The following is an 18,801-nucleotide window of genomic DNA, read 5'->3' as shown; positions in this document are numbered from 1 at the left end:
TATTTTCGGTCAAACATCTGTCACCGCGTTTTGGTGGCAAGCACACAAGCGCACGTGGAAACCCACACTGCCCAGACATCACCGCTGGGTTATTTATGTGGTGTGAATGTGTGATGCAGTGTGTCTGTGAATTAATTTGCAAACACAAACTGGGGGCTGTCTGACAGGATCTGTTCAGGCGTGTACACACCTCTGTCACGGGTTGTGCTGCTTCATCTATTTATTCTCCCATAGTGACTATAAGTAAATGGATTGAGCTGTCTGTCATTATCATTTATACCCACTCATTGTCTTTTCCATGTGGTATGGTAATATATGAATAGTAAACAGTCTTATTCTATAGATATAGGAGTTTCTGAGGGCTAGTGGTGGTGTGGATGGATAGTACATTGGCAGTAGTAATAGAGTTGCAATAACGTTTAAATTGGAGCTATGAATGTTAGATAATGGGATTGTGTTCGTGGTAGAAGCAGTAGTCTGAAGTAAATGTGTTTGTAGTCACACAGTTCAGGTCCGAATGCAACTCACAGGACTTAGCAAACATTCAATACTTGAACTATAATGTCAACTGAGATCATCAAAAGTGAGTCACAGAGACTGGGAGCTTTAAAAGTTATAGCCCCATTAAACAAAACCTTTTAGTTGCGGTTATTCCACATGTATATCAGGCTGCTTCCCCCTGCTGTGATCTCAGGAGTAAGTGTAAGAATATCTAAGGGTTCTGGCTGCTTGTGCGTTTGTCGTACTTACTCCCGCCTTTGCCCGTCTTCTCCATGCGATACTGGTATATGTGCAATGTAAACAGCATGTGTGAGTTCCTGTGCTCTTCTTCGCTGGTGTTGGGGCGTTGGCTACTGTGGCGAGCTGCTATGGCCGCGTCCAGGAACCAGGCGGCCTTCTCCGGGGTCGGCGCCCGCAGCTCCGACTGGTTCTGGAGCTGGCAGGACAGATACACATATTGAGTATATATGAGACCATGACCGAGCAGAGGACAGAATAAGTGTCCAAACACTGATAATGTTCTCTGTGTGTGTGTGTGTGTGTGTGTGTGTGTGTGTGTGTGTGTCTGTGTCTGGCAACTGATTGGAATATTCAAATAAAAGTAATCATAAATTGCCTGCAGGTATGGCAGAAAAACAGATAGCTGTTTGTGTGCTGTAAACTTTATGAGCATATGAGCATGTGTGAGTGTGTATGTGTGTGTGTGTGTGTGTGTGTGTGTGTGTGCGGTGCTGCATTACCGATGACATTATGTGAGATTAGTTGAGGATTACACAGATGTGCTGGTATCAAACCCTCTAATCCTATAAACATACTACAGCTACAAGCACACACACACACACACTACACACACACACACACACACACACACACACACTTAGTCACACTCTGCCATTCCCTGTTTCACGTTTCCACACATACACAGACACAGTTCATATGCAGAATGAGTCAGTGGAGTTTAAATGCCAAGATGTTTACACGACGGGAGGCTGATGAAAAATTATCAAAACTGACACTGAGGGTTTCATTTCATATTCAGCTTTTTGTCTGATTCTCCCTTAATCAACGTGACTTGATTAACATTCTCAAACATGTCAGCGTCACTTTGTAAGCAGCAGCTCAATCCAAGGAAGTTCATAGATGTTGTCTTTCTATTTATTGTTATTTTTCTTTTCATTTCTTGGCAACCTTGTTAAACGTACATTTGGCTTTTAACCCTGGAACTGAGCTACAGAAAAACACTTTTGGCTGAGGTTCATTTTAAAAAAGGAAGGAGAGTGTTCTATTTGAGACATAGCTGCGTGCTGTATGTGTGTCTGTGTGTCTGTGTGTGTGTGTGAACAGCCTCAGGCCTTGTATCGATATCCTTTACCTGCTCCAGACAGCTGTCTTAGCCAGCTAACGAACCAGCCTTGAGACACACTCACACACACACTCACACACACACACATACACACACACATACACACACGCACAAACACACACGTAGACACATAACATAGGTTTGCAGTGGCCCCATCACAGGGTCCTTTAATGAGCTGTTGTGTCTATCTGTCTGTGTGTGTGTGTGTGTGTGTGTGTGTGCGTGTGTGTGTGTGTGTGTGTGTGTGTGTGTACCTGCATGCCACAGATGGGGTCCTCACACAGATAGACTCCTGGTGACTGTCCATCCTGTAAACTGCCTGTAGCCACTTCTGACAGCAAGTCTGTCAAGTTTTCCTCTTTACCCCAAACCTACAAACACACACACACACACACACATACACCAGGTGATACAACACTGTGTTTTACTGAGGATAAATTTGTTTGAGCAAATACTGGTTATATTAGTCCACACTGATTTCTGAGTTTATCTGGTCAAAGTTAGCTTTCTTTGGTAGGACAGCAGACAAATATTACTTCTACTGCAAACCAGATTCTCTCTAGAATGCCTTCATCAAATGTTTGTAACTGGAGGGGAAACACTAACCTCGACTGCAGAGACGCGGACAGAGAAGCGCGCTCCAGTTTTCTCCTTCCTCTCATTGATGAGCTTGAACAGCCAGGAGATGGCACAGGGGATTATTCCCAGAGTCTGCAGAGAGTCGTCACGGCCAATCATAGTGTAGGATTTCCCTGGACAAGACAGGAATGGGATCGGGAATACGGTGGGGGAAAACAGCACTTCATATGTCAGTGCATGTGTATAAATGTCAGCGCAGAATACATTGGCGTCCAGAGTCACGGAATGATGATGATGATAGTGATGATGGTGATATCCCCTCTCACACTTCTCTGCATCAGGAGTTGGAGATCAGACGCATCAAAACAAAGCAATATGTCACGGCTTACATCCACACACACACACACACACACACACACACACACACACACACACACACACACACACAGAACAGAGGAGATGGAGAGTGTGACTCCTGTGATGCAGTCTCACTGTGGAGAAACATGAAACACACTGAACAAATGTCTTCTCAAATCTCAAAAAAAACAATCGCATCTTCATGTGTGTGTGTGTGTGTGTGTGTGTGTGTGTGTGTGTGTGTGTCTGTATGTGTGTGTGTGTGTGTGTGCATGTGTGTGAGTAGGCTTGTCTGATGTGTCCAAGTCTTCCCACTGAGACCACTGAGGCTTCCTCCATTTTTAATTAGAAACAAAGGCCTTTAATGCAGCCTCATTACGTCCGTGGCCTCAGGTTGAGCCTCATCACAGAGAGTTATCACCTCTGCTGCTGCAAAGTGAAATCAGTGAGGTCAGGGCGCCTTTACATATCCATATCATTAACGCTCACGCTAAAATTGATTGAAGGCACAAACTCTCTCTGATAGATATCACAGTTTTTTACATTCAGCTGTGCTTGAGGCATCGCGGCAGAACAATCAGATATCTGCAACACATCAAACTCAAACGCCGTCATGTTTGGGGCCACATTAAGACGTCTTATTCCTTACAGTCACAGCATATGGATCACACTCATGACTCACCTCCAAGCTGCCCACCGGGGACAGTAGCCCCTTTTTCTCCCGTCATAACCTGACAGCTTAATGAAACCACAGTGAGATGAGAAACAGTTCGTCCTTATTAACGGAGGCGTTATTTTACCATTTTCCTTTTTAATGTCACGCGCCTTTTCGTGAATGTTTAATCGTGTTTTTCAAGACTGTCGGGTGGATGGCGTCTCCCAGCCCCCAATTATATCAACTTTACACAATCATCGAGACAGGCTGTCTGCCGAGAACGCAACACTGGGCCACTTGTCATGGGACGGTTATGACAGAGAGAGAGAGAGAGCGAGAGAGAGAGAGAGAGATTTATTTTTATTACATATTTGCATATCCAGCTGGGGACACGGAGAACACATCGGCCTGCACGCTGCCAGTTATTTCTGTGACAGCATTTGTGTTCTGGTAAATGTCCTCACCATGAGGACAGGAGCGCTCCTGCGTGCTGAACTGTGGCATTTGAGCCCTCGGCTTTCTCCTCCGCCAGCGGTTGAAAGAGACTCGAAAAGGCCAACTGGCTGCACGGAGCCAAAGAGATCACACTGCATGCATGTACGCCGACAAACACAATAAGCCCTGACCTGGGGTGGCATAATCGGGTAACAATGGCTAAATTTGTGTGTGTGTGTGTTTGTGTGTGTGGTGTGTACGTGTGTATGTGTGTACGCGTCTACGTGTGTACGTGTGTGTGTCAGACATTCTACAGGGTGCATTGACGAGTCCTGACCCTTGTTAAGACGACGTCTCTGAAAAACCTGCTTCAGACGGATTAGCAAGAGAGCCGGCCCAAACACACACACACACACACACACACACACACACACACACACACACACACACACACACACACACACACACACACACACAAAGCAGAGTGGGAGTGCTTTCAGCTCTGGCAGACACTAATCCTCCTCTTCCTCTCTGATAGATGAGGGCCAGTGGAGAGACGGCCAAGGCACCGAACAACGGACACACTGACAGCCACAGACTCTCCCACTCACACACACACACGCACATACACACGCGCACACACTAACAGCCATTCACAAGCCAGACATGTTCTGATTTTGCAGTCCATGTGTGTGTGTGTGTGTGTGTGTTTTACCCAGCTTGGAGTGTCCAAAGCAGAAGACGCAGCCATCTGCTCCGTTCACCACCGACTGAATCACCTCGGCAACCGTTCCTGCACACACCTCCGCCTAGCAACAGGAAGAGTGAATAAGCCCACAAACCATGTGATCTTAATGTCTCTACCTGTATCGTATACACTCATCTATCCCTCACCTGGGATGCATCAGGTGGGAATGCGGCGTCAAAGGTAAACATCTTTGGAGGGACCTGATTGGCTCCCGCCCTTTTCTGGGAGGAAGCAGTTGGCGTCTGATTGGCCGAGGGGTCCATGATAGTTATTTGTTTCTTCCTGGGGTCGACTTTGAGGAAGGAACTAGACTCCGCCGCGTCGGACGGTGACACCGGGCACACACGCACCATCACTTTGACCTGAGAGGAACACAAACACACACACACACAATAGAAAGGAGTAGAGTGGAATACAAGTTTATTATGGAGCAGCACAAAATCACAACACAATGCAATTGTAATGCAATAGAAGTTAAACAGATTTAACTCATGACCAGAATTCACACATTTACACACAATCAAAACACACACATTTATATTTCAATGTTTATTACTACACATATGTGATCTGTCATGTATAGGATAACTAAACTATATTGTCATGAACGTGGTGATGTCACTGTTTCCTTTTATCTGCGTACTTTTCTTTCTTTCTTCTGCCACGTTAGTGTTGGTTGCTTAAGCTACCCAAGTGTTCATAAAGGCAAATAACAAAGAGCCACGACCTTTAAATAATACTCTTATGATCTTATGATGAATTATTCCATTAATGCTTCATGTTCATCATCCAGTGTAGCCACGCCATGATCTCCCAAAGAGCCTCACTCGCCCTTCAAAGAGGTGAGTATGTCCACCTTCTCTCTCTCTCTCTCTCTCTCTCTCTCTCTAATCACCTCTTTCACCCTCCAGTGCACTCCTTTCTATGTTCCCCTCTCTGGCTTCACCTGTCACTCTTTTATCTTCATTCTTCTCTCCTAAATCCCATACACACACACACCTTGCAGTTACACTTTAAACGCTAAAACAAGAATCATGTGTTTGAGTAACGAGCTGTTAACAGTCACACTTTCCTGACAGCTGCTTTGATATGTGAAGAGAAGAAGGAGCTGCGTCACACCCCCTCTCTCTGTTCCTTCAAGGTGTTAAATAAAAGGTGAAAGTTGAAGGTTTGATGTATTTGATCACATCTCATCCTCCTTCTGTCGCTCTCTGCTCAGTCACGTTCTGCCTCTTGCTCTTCTGATCCATATGCCACTGCCTCAAACAGTAAATACATCATAAAGTATAAGAAGAATAAAAGCTGCTGGTAACTCACACAGGCTGTCATGTAAAAAAACATAAAGGCCTGCAGTAAAATTACAAGAGCTGTTTAATATTTATACTTCGTCTCAGCACAATTTTCCCCCTCTCTCTCTCTCTCTCTCTCTCTCTCCCTCTCTCTCTCTCTCTCTCTTTCTTGCTATCCTTTCTCTCTCTCTGTCTCTCTCACTCTGTCTCTCTCTCCGTCTCTCTCTTTCTCTCTCCCTTTCTCTGTCTCTCTATCCTTTGTCTCTCTCCGTTTCTCTCTCTGTCTCTTTTTTTTCTCTGTCTCTCGCACTCACTGTCTCACACACGCACTTTAGTTGAAACAATAAATGGCAAGGGGCCATTAAAGAGAGTTGGTTCAATAAATTGTGTGTGTACATGTGTGTATGTGCGCATGTGTGTGAGTGAGTGAGTGAGTGAGTGAGAGAGAGAAAGAGAGAGAGAGAGAGAGAGAGAGAGAGAGAGTTTAAGCCTTTCTCTGATTAAAGTAATCGTGTATATGCACATGTATATTTTAATGTGGCAAATGTGTCTGTGTGTGTGTGTGTCCACACTCCTGTATGTGTGTATGTGTGAACCTTGACAACCATGGTAACCTAGGATACAAAGGCTTAATGTCAAGTCAACAGTTTTAAAAACAGATCGCAGTTTACACACACACACACACATACACACACACAGACACACACACACACTCAGAGCTGTGCTATGCCCTCTCCTGACCCCAATAAAAGAGCCCATCACATCAGTAAGAGCCTGAGGGGGAAGGATTTTACCGTAGCACGCTTTACAAGGCGTACCTCATAAAGCCCCCCCACCCCTGAGAGCCCATTTCCTCCTCATGTCTGAGCGTGTGAGAGATAAGAGGTTTTATGTGTGTGTGTGTGTGTGTGTGTGTGTGTGTGTGTGTGTGTGTGTGTGTGTGTGTGCGTGTGTTCGTGTGTGTGTGTGTGTGTGTGTGTGTGTGTGTGTGTGTGTGTCTGTGTGTGTGTGTGTGTGTGTGTGTGTGTGTGTGTGATTGCAAGAGGTACAAATTGGACCACATTGCGTTTCCAGGTGCATTTTTCAAATTATTGAGTGTGTGAGAACATGGGGTCATTAACCCACTCTGCCTTTTGAAATGCACAAAGACCTCCAGTGGACGGCTAATAAACAACAACAGGGGAAATGATACATCCAGTTGTTCCAGATGTTCCTGTTGTTCAAGTTGTAAATGAATTTATATTCTGACTGAGGAAATCACTCGGCCCATCAAAATCCACACTGCAGCATCTGTGGCCGTGCTGCATTTGTGCCAACACACATCTGAGCTTTTGTTGACCCCAACAAATGGTTATGGCAGAAACTTCTGGGCGCAGTCGGGTGGGAGTTCAAGCCGAGTCCAACGGCAGTGTTTCAGTGTGTGTGTGTGTGTGTGTGTGTGTGTGTGTGTGTGCATTTGTGTGTTTCTCTTCATGTTTATACTCGCAGTATTCTCAGAGGATCCTTGGCCAAGTTCCACTGGTCAATCAATACATATGGCAAAGAGCCAGTATGACATGCAAACACTCACACATACACACACATGCACACTCGCAGGATGCAAGGGAGAGTCATAAAGAACACACATACAAAGCTAATGGATTCACTGTTCTGTTCAGTGGGAAAGTGAAGCAGTGAGTGGTGGTGATGCATCTTGTTTGTTGATGGAACACACACACTTTCTCTCTCTCCTTGTCTCTCTCTGTCTCTCTATCCTTCTCTCTCTGTCTCTTGCTCTACTACTCTCTCACACTATCTCTCTCTCTGTCTCTCTGTCTTGATCCCTTATATCTCGCCACCCTTCTCTTCCTCACTCCTTTTCCCCACCACTGTATCTCCACTCACTTCTCTCCACCTTCCTTTTTCACAACACACACACACACACACACACACACACACACACACACACACACACTCTCTTTGCCTTTGAAGAAATTACATTGCTCTATATCACCGTCCACCCACTCCATTTCTCTCCATTTCCTTTTTGTCTTATCCCCTCACTCGCTCTCTCGCCCTCTCGCTCTCTCGCTCTCTCGCTCTCTCGCTCTCTCTCCCCGTCTCGCCTGCACTACCATCCTCAGAATAAATAACAAGACAAATCACAGCCTCTTCCTATTATTCATTCTCTACTTTCCCCACTTCTCGCACACTTCATAGTTCAGTGAATACTGATGAGGGACCGAGTGTGAAAAGCAAACTGGAGACAAAGTGAAAGAGTTAGAGATGGTTTGACTTTGTCACCACCTCTGTGTGTGACTCTTAAACAGCGGTTCAATACATCCAGTCACAATCTGAATGTGTTCTACATTTTGAGACGCTTGTTCCTGGTAATTAATCATTTTCCTGACATTTACACGAAGCAGATAGTGAACAGCTCTAGGGTCAGAGCCAGTCTGAGAAACATGTTATTTTTCAAATGCCACTATTTTTTTCCCTTATACTTTATGGTTTTCTTGTCTTCCTAGAGAGCTTTGGGCGTGATGTTGTAGGTCTGTAAAGCCCTTAGAGACATTGTATGTTATCTTCTATTGGGCCATAGAAATCCAGTTGACCTGACTTCACTTGACTATAGTCATGTGATGCACCCTGAAATCCGTCAATCAACTCAAAGCAAAGGCATGACATAAATGGGCAGTGACTATACTACATTTTTAGTTTTGATGATTGATTATCAGTAGTATAATATACTAATGGCAATTTCTCTCTGCGGTTCCATTGATAAACAATCCACCATACAGCATCCCTTTGGAGAAAGCTCAGTATTTTTCATTCAGTTGCTATGAGAAAACACAGCCAGTTATGATGACATCACTGTGAACCTGGTGATTTAAAGGACATCACTGCTGTTAGTATGATGACATCATTAGTGTTTGTTTCAGCAGAGGAATATGGGGGGATTAAAATGGGAGATGATGATCAAAGCAAGTTTGCTTTAAAATCCAAGCTGCTTGGTGGTTTACCCGAAGACTGGCTCGTATTGATTGAAAAAAAAAGTTGAAAAAGATTTTTGAAGTACTGGTTTTCTGTCCGTTTTGCCTTTGGTCAAGAAAACCTTGATCTTTGATGCTTTACTCACATTACTGTCAATCTCACATGAAAGAGAGCACCCACACACAACACACAAGCATTTCATTTAAACTTTAGAGCCTATTTAAATCCTTCCATTGAAATGACTAGCTTTATAGGGTAAAATGGTGCTTTGTGTGAGGCTGTATAATGCCTGAGGTCTGTTGTTTAGCATATAGACCTCCCTCTGCTTCAAAGACTACATTACAGCATAATGAACTCTTACAGCCAACTGAACAGAACGAATTCAGCTAAACAGCAGCAAACAAACCTGGGTTAGCTGTGAGAAGACAGTTCAATAGTCCCTTAGAGCAGTGCTTCATTACTATTGGCTAGAAAATCAATAAGAGTCCAACATTGAGCTCTAATTGGTTCTCGAAGACTATTGAAACACCAGCACATGCATGCAGGCATGTTTATAGATATAGATACAAATACCATCTGGGAATACAAAGTTCAGGCTTTGGATCAATTCTAATTTTATCTAATTTATTCATTCCTGCTCGGTTCATGCAGAGCAAGAGCACCATTAGTGACACTGCAGAGACCTTAGAGAGTGAAGGCTCTGAGTTCACTACTCCACTTTTGAGTTTATAATGTGTGATCTCTACAACAGTATAAAAAATGGAGACAGAGGATTGGAAGCAGCCATGAATTTGAATGACAGATCCTTCATCATTCATATGTTCTGATGCTGCTAAAGGTTTGGTTTATATTACAGAAAGAAAGCAGCCCTTGCAGCTTACTGTGTAACCATGACATCATCCTATTTGCCCTTCTCACAGCACACATTTGTCTTGTCAGGTGGAAGCACATGTATCACCAATAACATTCATAATTACTGCATTCCAGTTGCCAGGGGCAGAGTGCAGGGTATTGTGAGCTGCCATTAATGTTATTATTAACCTCACTTTTCCTGTGAAAACAAAATATGTCGAAGGGCTAAAAAATGATGAAATCGTAAAGATGAGCCATAACCAACACACTAAATATCTATAATAACAACTCAGCGCACCTGTTGATTATCAGCACTGAACATAAAGATGGATAATTTGTCCAAATTTATAGGAAAAGCTGGAGCAGACTGCACACTGTATGACTGTACGACTCTACCAGACCTTTTTACATTCAATTTAATACACCCCAATACACAAACACAGCCACAAACTGACAAAAATGTACACTGCTTTGTAATTAGGATAGTGACAAACACTGTAGATTCCTCAAGGTGTTCTTCAGTTTATAAATCTCCTGTGTCATCATCCAGTTTAGGAGACAGTCGCAACTTTTGCTGTAGGCTGACGAATCAGCAAGTAGATGGGTTTTGGTTTTGGTTTTGGTTTAAGCAATTGCCTGACATGTTTGTCACCAAATTAAACATCTAAAACATATGTGGAAGCATTTTGGTATCCGGTCAGGCTAGGTTTTATATAGCCCCATTTTACACACACACACACAGACACACACACAACCAAGCCTCACATACATACACACACAGAATACTGTAGGAGACTATGAGATGTGTGCACTCATCTGTCACGGTGACATGCTGCAGCCCTGCCAATACTAACAGTATTAATATTTCAGCTATGAGGTGGAACAAAGTGGGTATTGGATTCTCATAAAAGGCTCAGTCACTCATTTAGATACAGGATGCACACACACTCAGATGGGCACTGAGCATGCCCATGGATAATGCACTTGCACGCACACACATACACACACACACACACACGCACACACGCACACACACACACATGACACGGATTCGCACAACTTGTGGCCTGTGAGGGATTTTAGATGCTATTAAAAATTGATTAGCTGTCATGGTCTCATTTTCCCCCAAGGTCAAGTGAGTGTGTGTGTTTGTGTACACTGACTGCAAAATAATGCTGGCAGCAGATATGAAAGAGATAAAAAAAAAACTCCCACAGCCCTTTAGTGCGGAGGAGAGGAGAGGAGAGGAGAGGAGAGGAGAGGAGAGAAGACAAGGGAAGAGAAGAGAAGAGAAGAGAAGAGAAGAGAAGAGAAGAGAAGAGAAGAGAAGAGAAGAGAAGAGAAGAGAAGAGAAGAGAAGAGAAGAGAAGAGAAGGGAAGAGAGTAGAGGATGTGTGTTTGGATCTTCATAATCAATGGCATGTAGACCTGAATAGCCTTATATGGATCTGTACATGTTTTATGAATCACTAAAAGGTCAAATTTGGTCCAAAAATACAGTCTTTATACCATTCACTTATAGTATGCATTTTTGTATACTTATCATCTGACAGCATCGATATCTAAATATCTAAATCCTGAGCGACACACACGATACACTCACAGCTTAATTTCCTGTCACTGATACACCACACCTCCCCTGCAGTGGGCCGTCTGAATGGAAAGCTCCCAGCTGGCCTATTTGATTAAAGCACGACAGAGTGAACCAACATGTTCACCAGAGGGGCGTTTCAGGTACAGGTGCCAATCAGACTGCTCCACTGAGGGATTCCATTTAATTTGACATCCCAAGATGGAACTCTCTGACACACATACACACACACACACACACACACACACACAAAGCAGCATGTCTGACCTGCGCAGGTTGATTTCCCTTGGCTGTAGGTGTGATGTCCCAATCTGTTCTCTGCCATATTTACATTCAGCAACATCGCACACCCAATCCATACATTGTGTTCACAAGGACCTTTGCTGCTTATGACATCTTTCATTGTATAATGAGTGTGTGTGTGTGTGTGTGTGTGTGTGTGTGTGTGTGTGTGTGTGTGTGTGTGTGTGTGTGTGTGTGTGTAGGTTGGCACATATGTGTGTATGTGTGCGCGCGCGTTTGTGTCCCCGTACGTGCGTGTGCAAATGCCATTTCAGCAGGGACCAGACCCCCAGTGCAGGTGACATTTTTACTGTAGAAATGTCACCATACCTATTTTCTTTGCATATGTTGATTGTGTGCATGTCTGTGCATGAGAGGGGGGAGGGGGGAGGAGGTAGCGAGAGAGAGAAAGAGAGAGAGCGAGGGGGGGGGGGATCAGGTCTTGCGAGCTCCAATCGATTTCACAGGGGAGGCTTGTCATTCTCTAAATACAAGAATATCTACCTGCCACAGCACCAATTCCAGCACACCTTCTTTTATTCACCCTCCTTCCATTACATGACAATGACTGCTTGTCTGACAACATGTCACCAGGACTCGTTAACCAGGGAATTCAATAATTACTACTTTAACACTGAAATAACAATGGTGCAGCCTGACAGGAACTCTTCTTCCCAAGTAAGTATGTTCCCAAGATCCTACGGTCCCCAGCTCAATATTCTAATGAGTTTATATCAGTGTATAATATCTAATTATGTTTGAGCATAATTCAGTTCTATTTGCTGTAGATTAGATGTAGATGTAGAAAGGCTACATGGCTCTGGGGATGAATGGCTCTATACCCTGGAAGACAGGGTCTACCTCACATTATGCAAACACAGAGCTGGGGGGCATAAGACTCTGGGAACATAGGGAATGACTCCCTCTGTCTTGTCTGGCAGGCAGTCTCATTGGATTGAGTTTATTTGTGAGTTACAGGTTTTTAGTCTTTTAGCCATTTGTGACAGTTGATTAGGCGTAGACAGGCCTCTCTGCCAACAGGACAGCAGGAGGGCTCGGACACTCAAAGTGAGCACAAACTGCACCCAGCTGGTATGCGGCAAACTGGAAGACTGGAGGTGTCCACGACATCATAGATCATGCCCGGGCGATTGCCGGGGGATTGGCGAGCGATTGGCGAGCAAGTCTGCGTGACTGTGAAGAGGGCGTTTGTGATCGCTGCGTTGAAAGAGAGCAGCAGCAGGCATTTGTACACAACAGAGCAATGTGAGCTCTGAGGAAGAGGACGGGAGAGAGTGAGACAGCACCTTGGTTCCCGGACAACTGGAGAGATCAAAGTATAGGGGCTCAGTAATATACTGTACATATGTGTGTGTGGGTGTGTTTATTGTTTATTGTGTGTTTATACTCACTTGTGGATATGTGAGTGTAAATCTGCTTCCCTGACAACTGAGCAGACATCTGCCAACTCCATATGGAGACAGACAGAAAGAGTCTCAAAGGGAGGATGAAGTGAAAAAACACTTGGAAAAACACAAAATCTGTTGCATTAAAAGACAATTGTGAGTTTGAAGATCATAGAAAATAGCTATGGTTTGGCTGGATATATACATTTAAAGCTGCATACGCCATTTGAATTCAGAGATTGTTTACAGGATTTATCAGATACAAACACACACACACAAACACATTTTCATTAACCTGTTCAGCTCCCTCTCACACTGACATACGCAAACACACACACGCCAGCCCAATGACACTATAGTGGGAACACACAGCTTGACACGTAAACACAGTGACATAGTGACGTAGTCCCTCTCTTTGCCTCTGTACAGTGCTGTGTGACTTTTATGTCATTTTCATTTTGTCCTCCATACTCATTCGTTTTCTGGCAATGAGGACACACACACACACACTCGCACACACTCGCACACAGAGTCAGTGAACCTCTCACTCAAACTGGGGAGGAGGGGGCACTAAAAACTCATTACATGGACGATCAATATTGCACACACTTGAGAAAGCATGCACCCCCCCAACACCCCAACACACACACACACATAGCCGTTTCATCAAACACTGGCAACGGTGACAGATGACTTTTGTCAGCCACAGATGTGTTACCCTGGTAACCATTCGGCTGCATTTGGGTACAGCGCGACAGTGGTAACACACACACACACACACGTTCCCAGATAAACCAGTCAAGGTCATGATAAAATACCACAGCTTGATATTTGAGAAAATGCTGCTGTACTTTGCAGTATTATTGTAATGTCATACCAATTGTTAAAATGGAATCTTTTCAGTAAAGCAGGAACACATAAATCAATTTGAGCAGTCAGGAGGCAGTGAACACACACCACTTTAAATGAACTATATAATGTTAATGAACACAGACACTCACACAGAGAAAGAGAAGCAAAGAAACAACAGAAAGTTAACTGAGGTCACATGATGCAGTGAGAATGTTTCCCACGCTCACTATTGACCAACAGGACTGAAATCTGTGCTGATTACGTTTTAGTCTTTGCCGTCTCATTGTGAATTCTTCTCCATGCTTCTGTTTGAAAACTTCTCAAACTACAGATGTACGACTCATGCAGCATAATCCACAACCTATTTGCACAGCGCTACACACACACACACACACACACACACACACACACACACACACACACACACACCAATCTGCTCTGACTAGCTGTACTCCTTTGCCAGTGAACCCATCAGTGGTGAGCATGAGAGCAATTTCAGATGGGGGCTTCTTCAGTAATGTTTTGCCATATATACATATATATGTGTGTATACTGTAAATACTGTATGTACTTTGGAGGTAATGAACATTCAGTATGAACTCCTTGCACCACATAACAGTCATGACCCTAAACTCTGAGTTCATGCTCAGGTCCAGCCGGGTGGATCTTAACCTACCTTGCCGAGCCCAGGGGTATCCTTGATTTTATTCGCTGCGCGGAGGAGGCAGGGTGGGGCCGGAGGAGGTGCCTTCAACAAGGCGGAGCTAAAATTCGTGGGAAACAGAGGGGGGTCACATGACGGCGATGACGACGACGACGTCACTGGTGCAGTGACAGCAGCGGACTTTTGCTTCTTCTTCTTGGACGACAAGTTCAGTTTCTGCGCAGCTCTGAGGAAGGAAAGCAGGAAATCTGTCAGCCAATTATTCAAAACAACTATAACCACAATCATTTATAAAACTATATTTTAAACTGAGATGAGATAATATCAGAAACAAGAACCACACATGCTTCTACATAATAACATATAAGATCTATAATCACATCCTCCACATTTACAGTAGTACACAGTACAACCAAATGGACTAATTGCAGAATGGAACTTCATTACACACCCATTAACACACACAGACACACACAGCGCTGTTACACATGTAGCTACATCTGGATAGGGAGTGGTTCATTTGCTTCCTTGTCGCTCAATTCCCTGCGGCAGTCTGCTCAGAAGGAAGCACCAAAAATATATTTATATATACACCGAGTCTGTTCAGCGTTCATGTTCTGGCCCTTTCAAGTGCAGCTTCTCTTCTCACCGTCTCACTCCCTGCATGTTCTTCTTCTCTCCATCTCTCTGCTCGTCGTATCATTTTGACTCTCTCACTTTTCTGCTGACTTTTTGGTTTCGCTTGCATAAAGGGAACCGCTTATTGTGTCTTTTTGTAGTAAAATATATATGGAGATGAAGCTAAACGGTGCCTGTGGACTGAGGCCAGGTGGACACAGTGAGTCGCTGGGGTTTGGGTCATATATTAGGTTTTAGCACCATATAACACACACTCACTGATGCCAAGGAGAAAGAAGGAAGAGAGGTCAAGTGAGAATGATCTTGGAGAAAAACCAGGGACAGTAAATCTGCCGCAATAACTCACCTCAGTTATTTACAACCATTAGTACAAAATGATTCTGCAATCTGTGTGTCAGAGTGATTCCTCCTCTGCAACGTGAGAAGCAGGTCTAATGACAACCTGAGTTACAGACTATGGCTGCATTAAGCATATCACAGAGCAGGAGGCCTGAGAGGAAGACAAGGCACGATGGAAGGGATTCTTCTTCAGATTTAATCTATCAGCACATATATTTAATGGGGGGGAGAGAGAGAGAGAGAGAGAGAGAGAGAGAGACAGAGAGAGAGAGAGAGAGAGAGAGAGAGAGAGAGAGAGAGAGAGAGAGAGAGACCTTGTGCCCTGGCACACTCTCTGTCAAAGAGCCATATTCTCACACCATTGGCTTTCAATTATCTGCAGCAGGTTACAGGAACGAACGTGAGGGGAAAGAGACAGGGGGAGGAGGGAGAGAGAGAGACAGAGAGAGAGGGAGGGAGAGTGCAGGAGGGAGTCGTGGATGCACTGACCCATAGAACGATAGAACGATGAGGCATTTTACCATTTGAGTCGCTCTCCCAGGAGATTTGTGTGTGAATCTGCCTCTCTCTCTTTCTCTCTCTCTCTCCCACCCTCCCCCTCTCTCTCTCTCTGTGCTTGTGTGAAAGTGTAAATGAAACACAACCCCACCAGAAGACTAATTATTGCTTCTGTGTGCGAGAAAAGCTTACACACTCACACTGCAACAAATGATGATTAACCGCATGTATGTGTTTTCTTATTACAACTCTTTGAACCAGCTGAGCGCCCACAGCCTCACAGCCCTATAGGATGAAACGTACAGCAATTTGAAGAAACAATTCCTAATTTGAAAAACAAATAATCTTTTTAAATAGGCACAACAGTGTCGGTCATAGGATCAAATGAGTTGAACACTTGGGGTTCATAAAGATGTGTTTGTGTTCAAATATATATACGCTCACATTTTCCAACACCGTGCATACGTGTGTGTGTTACTGTGTTACAGGATGAGACGTTACAGTGACGGCTGCATGGACCGAGCGATGCAGTGGGGGGAAATGCAGTATGGGCAATTTTTCCGCTGCTTCAAAACAAAGCAATTTTCGTTCATTTTCCTTATTTTTCCTTTATGAAGCCTCTTCTCCCTGTGGAGCAAACATACATCACGCCTATCAAACCCATTACCCACAACAATTTGATAATGCATGTTGCAGATTAAGCGGTTTGAGTGCGTATCAATCATTCCTCCGCTGTGCCGTGGATTTAACACGCACACCGCATACACACACACATGCACACGCACAGGCACGCACCCACACGCTCAGCATTTAGAGACAAGTGGCCTGGGATTTGGCAAAGTGGATCCATTCCAATCACACCCTCCAGTGAAAGGCCCTTGTTTTCCATCCATCTATCTGCTCCTTCACCCCTCCTAACATCCATCTTTCGTCTGGCTCTTCTCCTTCAGAACTTTTCTGCAGTCAGCCCCTCTCCATCCTCCATTTTCTCTCCAAATCCCCTCTCACACAGCCGCTGTTCTCTTTTGTTTCCCTCCTTCCCTTTTTTATTCTTCCTTCTATCATTATTTCGATCCATCCCTCTGTCCTTACGCTTCCCCCCGTGCCTCCCTGCCTCCGAATACCCACCAAGCGACTCTGCCCTTCATTCTTTGCCCCTTACTGTTATTGATCCTTCCCTCCCTCTTTCCCTCCCTCCCTCCTTCTCCTCCCTTTCCCCTCTGCCTCTCCAGTGTCTCTCTCTCATTACAAAGCAGCACAGGTCACAAATGAGACAAGTCCACCATCTAACATGCTGCTGCCTTTGTTTTCGCTGCCCCTCACAAACACTAACACCTCCACTTGACACTTAAATAGACAAGAGACTCACGATACACACACGCACACACACACACACACACACACACACACACACACACACACACACACACACACACACACACACACACGGCTGATTTACGAGAGGCATCCCAAGGCTGTGCTGTTGGCTCAGCAGCTAATTACACTCTACTTAACAGGCGGTCAGTGGAGGGAGATAGAGGGAGAGACAGAGAGGAATGGAGTGTGTGTGGAGAGTATCTATCTATCTATCTATCTATCTATCTATCTATCTATCTATCTATCTATCTATCTATCTATCTATCTATCTATCTATCTATCTATCTATCTATCTATGTGTTTTGTGCACGTCACACCTGAACAATCAAATATTCATGTGTGACTCTTATTTACAGGTCGTTAAAATGGCTGTGTGACATTGCCGTATTCTGTCATAAATAAATAATTCATACTTATTTGGCATCCTCACATTAATATTACATATGAATCTGAGCTGCTCACTCACCTGCCTGCCTGAATCCCGTGAAAAATATGAAAATCCAGACTTAAATGTATGCGAGCTGCTGGTATTTATTTTGAGTTGATAACAGAGTCTTTCCTCTACCGGTGAGGCGTCCTTTCATTTAAAAGACAGGTTGACCAGCTGGAGAGCAAATGGGCTCTGTCATGTACCACAAAATGAAAGTCAGCAATTTCCAATTACCACTAAACGCCACATGAGCAGAGCATCGACAACAAATGTAGTACGTGGAGTGATCGGCTAGTTTATAAGGTCGTTTGCTCATCACTATCAGGTATTTAAAGCATCCATCAGCCATTATAATTGGTTGCCAACTGGTGGGCAATTGGCGTTTGATGGAATGCTTCATTTTGAATTCAGCAGCCGAAAGGAAGAGGAAGAACAGAGGAGGAAGAGGATGAGGAGGGAAAGAGGCAGCAAGACTTAAATATAGCGCAGAGGGAGAGACAGCAGCCCCCAACCAGCGTCTCTCATCCATCCAAAATAAGAAATAAATAACACCACCTTCCCAATTCTTCCAAATCACTTGGGGCCTATTCATTTTCACTGCTACACCTCAAACACAGACACACACACACAAACACACATACACACACACACACACACACACACACACACACACATACACACACACACACACACACACACACATACACACACACACACACTCACACACACACACACACACACACACACACACACACACACACACACACACATACACACACACACACACACACACACACATTCACACACCCATATTTTCAAATCCCCAAAGACCCAATCCTTGAAGCATGCAATGAAAATTCCTGCACTGGTAGAATAGAAACTCCCTTCCCCCAGTGAGTGAGACACACACACTCACACACACACACCTAGCATGTAGTGCATGTCTCTATCCTCTAACCCAGCGTCCCCAG

General features: G+C 44.3%; 1 protein-coding gene across 1 annotated transcript in view; it reads right to left on the bottom strand.

The window, feature by feature from the left end:
* The window catches only part of kif26ba (kinesin family member 26Ba), a 70,810-nt gene that overhangs the window by 17,655 nt on the left and 34,354 nt on the right, over positions 1-18,801 (bottom strand). Inside the window, 6 exon segments of the mRNA XM_076155283.1 lie at positions 751-937; positions 2,119-2,235; positions 2,471-2,616; positions 4,606-4,699; positions 4,785-5,000; positions 14,560-14,773. Of these exon segments, the coding sequence (XP_076011398.1) occupies positions 751-937; positions 2,119-2,235; positions 2,471-2,616; positions 4,606-4,699; positions 4,785-5,000; positions 14,560-14,773 (974 nt within the window).

The sequence above is a fragment of the Genypterus blacodes genome, unplaced genomic scaffold (assembly GCF_046128005.1).
Source record: "Genypterus blacodes isolate CSIRO-AG114 ecotype Tasmania unplaced genomic scaffold, CSIRO-AGI_Gbla_v1 ptg000067l_1, whole genome shotgun sequence".
Taxonomy (NCBI): Eukaryota; Metazoa; Chordata; class Actinopteri; order Ophidiiformes; family Ophidiidae; genus Genypterus; species Genypterus blacodes.
The sequence above is the reverse complement of the archived record's forward strand: the minus strand, read 5'-3'. Positions and strand labels throughout refer to the sequence as shown.